The 6,000-nt window shown below is 39.0% G+C and overlaps 1 protein-coding gene across 1 annotated transcript in view; it reads right to left on the reverse strand.

The window, feature by feature from the left end:
* The window catches only part of tmem260 (transmembrane protein 260), a 29,369-nt gene extending 23,758 nt beyond the window's left edge, over positions 1–5,611 (reverse strand). Inside the window, exons 1-2 of the mRNA XM_014987070.2 lie at positions 5,217–5,611; positions 349–380 (exon numbers count right to left, since the gene is read on the reverse strand). Coding sequence (XP_014842556.2) covers positions 349–380; positions 5,217–5,325 — 141 coding nt within the window. The 5' untranslated portion in view covers positions 5,326–5,611. The remainder of the gene's footprint in view (positions 1–348; positions 381–5,216) is intronic.
* Between the last annotated feature and the right edge of the window lie 389 nt (positions 5,612–6,000).

A 6,000-nucleotide genomic window follows, 5' to 3' on the forward strand; every position in this document is an offset into this window, starting at 1 on the left:
TTAAATAATAAAACTTATTATAACTGTTAACCCGATTTAGTTCATTCTTTGCGGCTTACACACACACACAAAAAAGAGGGGTGGATATAATAAGCCTTATACCGTACATAAGGCAAAGCCTACAAAAGCCATCGCCTTACCATTGACTTTAATTGGATTTGAAAAACGGGTTGCAAATTATAGCATTCTCTACTTGCAACTTAGTAAAATAAGTGTATAGAAAAGCAGGGGGAAAAACCTGTGGACTGAAAGTAAATTAATCTGCTTTCTGCCCATGCTTAATTAAACTTCCCTAATGCTTATAAGAGTTAATGAGTGAATTGATTAAACAATACGGCTAATACTTACCCCCAGCTCACATGCGGTGGTGATCAGCTCTCCTGTGGAAGGGAGAAGGGAAGGAAATTAATGTAAACCCAATAATTATTATTAAGAGACAAGTCTGCTCCCAAAGTTTTCCCAAATCAAATACTTGCACTGGGGTTTTGCATTAATTTGCCAGGATCAAAACCTGCAAATCTTCCCAGTGTGACATTTCCTAAGCGGCACGCTCATTCTCTTCATCTTCCGCGTCTCCCCTGATGCCACCCTCCCTTCTTCTGCACACACACACACGCAGATATAAACACACGCACAAACCATGAGACTCCCTCTCCAATGCCCTGTCACACAAAGACACACATATGCATATCTGAGAATAATGCTTCCACTTCCATCCTCCCCGTGCATCAGGGTCCCTTCCCTTCTTCCTTTCTTTCACCGTTCAATGTGCCTCTCTGCCGCTCCCACACTCCCAGTGTCTTAGTGTCTCCTTTAGTCCGTTGGGCACAAACAGAAAAGGCTACGTCGGTGACAGTCACAGAATGAGGTAAGCTTTAAAAAAAAAAATAAGAGCCAGCTGCGCAGTTTTCTGACAAGATCTGTGTGAGGCACCGCACAAAGTGAAAAGAAAACCCCTAAAAGCTATTTGAGGCAGCTTTAATGTATCTGGGCGCAAACCCATTTGTGCCAGAATACACCCAGAGCGTTTCAAATTATACTGATTTTTCACCCAATGTTTGCATCTCCCACTCATGGAAATTGAAATTTGGTTCAGATTAAATGACATTGATAAATGCTGGGGGGATCAAGATGGCTCCCTCTACTGGTGCTCCGGGGGAAGTCCTCTTCTCATCACATTTATCCAGTGAAAGCATGCAGATGATGTTTACTCAAGATTTAGGAGTCAAACTAGTTCTCAAACTTACCAGAACAGAGAAATGTAAAACCACAAACGTCAATGTATTATTATTGGAATTTTATGTGACAGACCAGCACTAAGTAGTCCATAAGTGAGGTGGAAGGACAATTATACATGTTTTTTTTTTGGAGGGGTTAAATAAAAATTTGAAAAGTGTGGCGTGCATATGTGTTCAGCATGTATAAGCAGACAGAAGTCACCTAGTTAGAAAATAAAGTCTGCCTGTGAGTAATGTTTAGCACAAAGGCTGTTTTGGCAGATCATGAATCAACCACCCACTAACAAAACATGGTGGTGGCAGTGTCATGCTGTAGGAATGATTTTCTTTAGCAGAAAGGGAAGATGTTAAGAACTGAAGGGAACTAACATTGCAAACTGAACCTCATAAAATAAATACTGCTCTAAGAAAGGAAAATTATGCATCACCAGGGAAGGCTTTCTAAGAACAAGCTGCACAATTTTACAGCTTAACAGTAAAATATTTGCATTCATTCATATTTTGAAAAGTAAACACAGAATTTATTGTTGTTTTTATTAAACATTAGTGGGAAAAAAGTAAAAAAAAAGTCAGTTTTTTAAATTTGGAAAAAAATATCAATTTGAGTTCTTCCTTTTTAATTACAAGAATCAAAAACAGTTATTTTCCTCACAAGAAAGATAGTAGTTGTGTATAATCTCTAAATCGGTGATTTAGACTCGTCTCCAGCTATTTGCCATGAAGAATGTGCAAAAATGTCAGTGTCTAGATGTCCATCAACACCTCTTCTGATTTTTATTTATGAAAAATATTCCAAACCATCCAGAATCTTCCTTTCACTTTGCAATTATTTAAAATCACACCAAACCACATTGGAGTTTGTGGTTGTAACGTCACACAATGAGAAAAAGTTCAAGGGGGTAGAAATACTTTTTGAAAGGCGCCATAAAAACGTAAATGGTTATTTCAAATGCAAGCAGCTGTAAGAGTGTTTACATATCACAAATAAACATGTGCAGAGCAACAACATCGTCCACAACAGACCTCCATTTTAGAGCAGAATGGCTGAATTTCAGATGGCACTGGCTGCTTCACATATTTTGCAACCCTGTCGATACAGCGAATTACGATGCCTAAAATTCTGCCACACGAGGAGCCCAAACACTTATCAGTCTAATGGACCATGAAGTCAGAACTCCTCCACCTGCACGGCTTAAATGTTTTTACAGCTCAGTTTCACCTGGCATCAGCCGCCAGCTACCAGCCATCATTCCACATCACACTTTCTCATCCTTCATCAGTTTCTCAATTTCACTCATTTTCCCGCAGTAGTGGCACACTTTTACCCCATTCAGCACAGAAACTAGCACTAAGCCAAAACATTCATCTCAGTGCCACAGAGATGCGGTTCTGCAGCCCCAGTACTAAAAAGGGAAAATATTGACTCTACAGGGATGCAGCACGGGTGCCAAAAGTCTTTGTGATTGTGGAGCATGGGCACCCACATCAGTCTTCCCATAATCCCCATCATTTCCACACTTCACATTCCTAGACAACAGCGTACCCACGGGGCTGCGCTCAAGCCTCTCCAGGGCACATCACACCTAAAGAGATTAGGACACAGAGACGGAGACCTGGAGAATTCGGAAGGGTGTTCAGCTGGCACTATCAGAGCGGGCATCCTGCACCGTCCCTAAACACTGTGGAGAAGGGGCTGGCCGTTTTTTCAAAGACCCTGCTAGACAGCAGCACAACCAGCAGGGCTACTCAGCGCTCCAATTGCCCGCTCCTCTCCTCAGCTCTTTTTTATGTGGTCGAGCTTTCCTTATCCTTTCATTCTCGAGAAACGCTTTCCCTTCTGCAGCTGAGCAGTGCACACCTAACAAGTAGAGCCTTCACGCCTCCAAGTCCACATTTATAAGTTTGTAACCTTGCCATCACTCCTAAATAAATTAATCGTATGAGGCATTACCTCTAATAAAATGCATTTTAGGAATGGTAGACAAAAAAACCTGGACTTTACCTTTACAACATCCTGAGTGAGATGTAACAGAGCTGCAAATTAAATAAATATATTACCATTACCGAATGTCTCTGTTGATATCACAGGTGTCATGTTTTAGCTGAAATATTTAGGTATAGTCACGGTAAATAGAAACTACATAATTTTTCAATTTTAGGATTTTACACATCAGGACATAGTAAAACTGATCTCACCTTAAGGTTTAAATCTAACCGCAAATGTATAAAATACACAGCAATTTCTAAATTGTATGAAACAACAATTAACAAGACAAGACAAGCTGTGTATGAAAAAAACTAACTACATCCTTGCTACTTTTGTTGGAAACCATAAACTAGCAATTATTCAGATACACTCAATTACACTCATCTTAATTTCACTTACCACCTGTAGGAAAGCAGGAGATTTGACACTTAGTCATTTTCTGCAGCAACACAATGCAAATGAGGAATGACACTTGCAATGACCCAAGAGAAATTTCTGCACCAACCAGAGAGAAATCACAGAAAACTCAAGTACTCTGTGTCAGGCTGCACAGTTAGCATGTAACTGGTGTTACACAGTTAGCATGTAAAATGCTGAAGTTCATGCAAAAAACAAAAAACAAAAAAAACAAAAAAAGATTTTTATTAAAGATCATGGGATGAAGCCACTTCCCTCTAAAAACAATATGGCAGCATGATGTCTGGTCTGCATCTGATCAAAACTCCATCCATCCATCCATCCATCCATCCATTTTCTATACACCCTTGTCCCTAGAGGGGTCAGGAGGGTTGGGCTGGTGCCTTCTCCAGCTAACGTTCTGGGTGAGAGGCGGGGTTCACCCTGGACAGGTCGCCAGTCTGTCACAGGGCAACACAGAGACAGACAGGACAAACAACCATGCATACACACATTCACACCTAGGGAGAATTTGGAGAGGCCAATTAACCAGACAGTCATGTTCTTGGACTGTGGGGGGAAGCCAGAGAACCTACCATGCACAGAGAGAACATGTAAACTCCATGCAGAAAGACCCCGGGCCGGGAATCGCCATACCCACAAAAAATAATTTAATTTGCTGTTATGGGTTGCAGCTTCAATAATTTATGTAGCTAATGTAAAGTATATATAAAAAAGAATGTCACTGGTCTACTTTTTTATTGTATTTGTAATACAGCAGATGCTTACTGTTCTAGATTAGGTTCAACAATACAATGCTTAATTTACCTAGAGATAAGTAAAAATTTCTGTATCTCTTTTTAAGTTCAAAAATATATTCTATAATAATGTACCTGATCTATTGGATGAATAAAAGGACTATTACATGGCTTACTTTGTTTACTTGGCTTTTATTTTGTTTACCACTAAATATCAACATATTGACTAAATATTTTCTGTTGAATGAACATTTTATAACTTCTTAACATTGTTTTACAATCAGCAATTGTTTTGACCTTTTGGTCACAATTTTCAAATGACCAAAAGGTCACTTGAAAAAGTAAATTTTGTTTCACTGTAAACAAAATGTACTTTTCTAAACAGTACATTTAAACAGTGCAGCTGCCTTATATTTTGAACCATTAAACTATTTGTTTTGATATACAACTCTTAAACATTTCACATAAAACCCTTTTAATATAACATAATGCTGTAAAATCTGAAAGAGAATTTTATTGTATTTTAACCTAACAGCACTTTAATTTTTCAAATGTAGTTATCAAACATAAATAAAACGATTTTAACACTTTATTTAAGTTTTTATCTATAAAAAAAATTGTATCAGTAGCATACTGGGAAACTGGCCATTTCTGTATAACTGTAGATTAACAAGTTTAGTTTAGAGAGCTTTATGATAGACCTATTATTTGAATGAATGTACCTGCAGCACCATGGACAGCACCATCTCAACAAGGCGCAGCTCTATTGGCTGCCCTTGGAGAACAACAACAAAGCCACGTGACCTCAGCAGCACGAGTTAGCCTGGTAGCACCAACCTGAGTCTCCTCCGGGTACAGTCCTCTGCACACAGGGTACATACACTGCCACTACGAAGGCGACCGTAGTCCCGGTCAGTATCCAGCCACCCTTCTGTTCCGCAAACATTTTTATGCGCTGTAAAATCCAGGAAGATGTCAGCCGTGTGTTGCTTAGCTAGCAAGTAACACTTAGCATGCCTCCACATTTAGAGCCAAGCATTTTAGACTGAACTCTGAGCTATTTCCTGTTGTTAACTACACAACCACACACGGACAACGTGTACCTAAGTTTATATTTTGTCTACATACATGGCTTTCGTCTTAAATGCATGATAATTAGCTAAGTTGAGGCGTTTTAGTTGCCTTGGATATAGCATCCGGGGGCTACACACGCCGTCTAGAAAACCTCGCGATATTACCGAACGGGAAGTAGTGAAAGGAAAAGTTATCAGAAAATCTGGAGATATAATCCTATCAGTGTTCGTGTGGCTCAAGAGACAGAAATAGCTGCTGTTACTGACTTTACTTCCACTCACATGGAGAAAATGATCTGTGTTTATTTATGTTTACTTATTCGACGGTCTTTAGAGACTCCAGAAGCAAAATAATTCTTCATGTGTTTAATGCAGTGCATAGATAATTGAAAGATGCCTCATCTGCAATGTTAAAGTTACATTTATCGTTTTATTTGTTTCAGAAACACATCTGGCATTTTTAAATCCACACTTAAAGGCATCTTTACAAAACATTGTTGCTTAGTCTGAGCCAAAAATTACCTATTTATTTTTCAAAAAAGGTTAAT

This window comes from Poecilia mexicana, unplaced genomic scaffold (genome assembly GCF_051168715.1).
Source record: "Poecilia mexicana isolate PSO_F unplaced genomic scaffold, ASM5116871v1 scaffold_22, whole genome shotgun sequence".
Taxonomy (NCBI): Eukaryota; Metazoa; Chordata; class Actinopteri; order Cyprinodontiformes; family Poeciliidae; genus Poecilia; species Poecilia mexicana.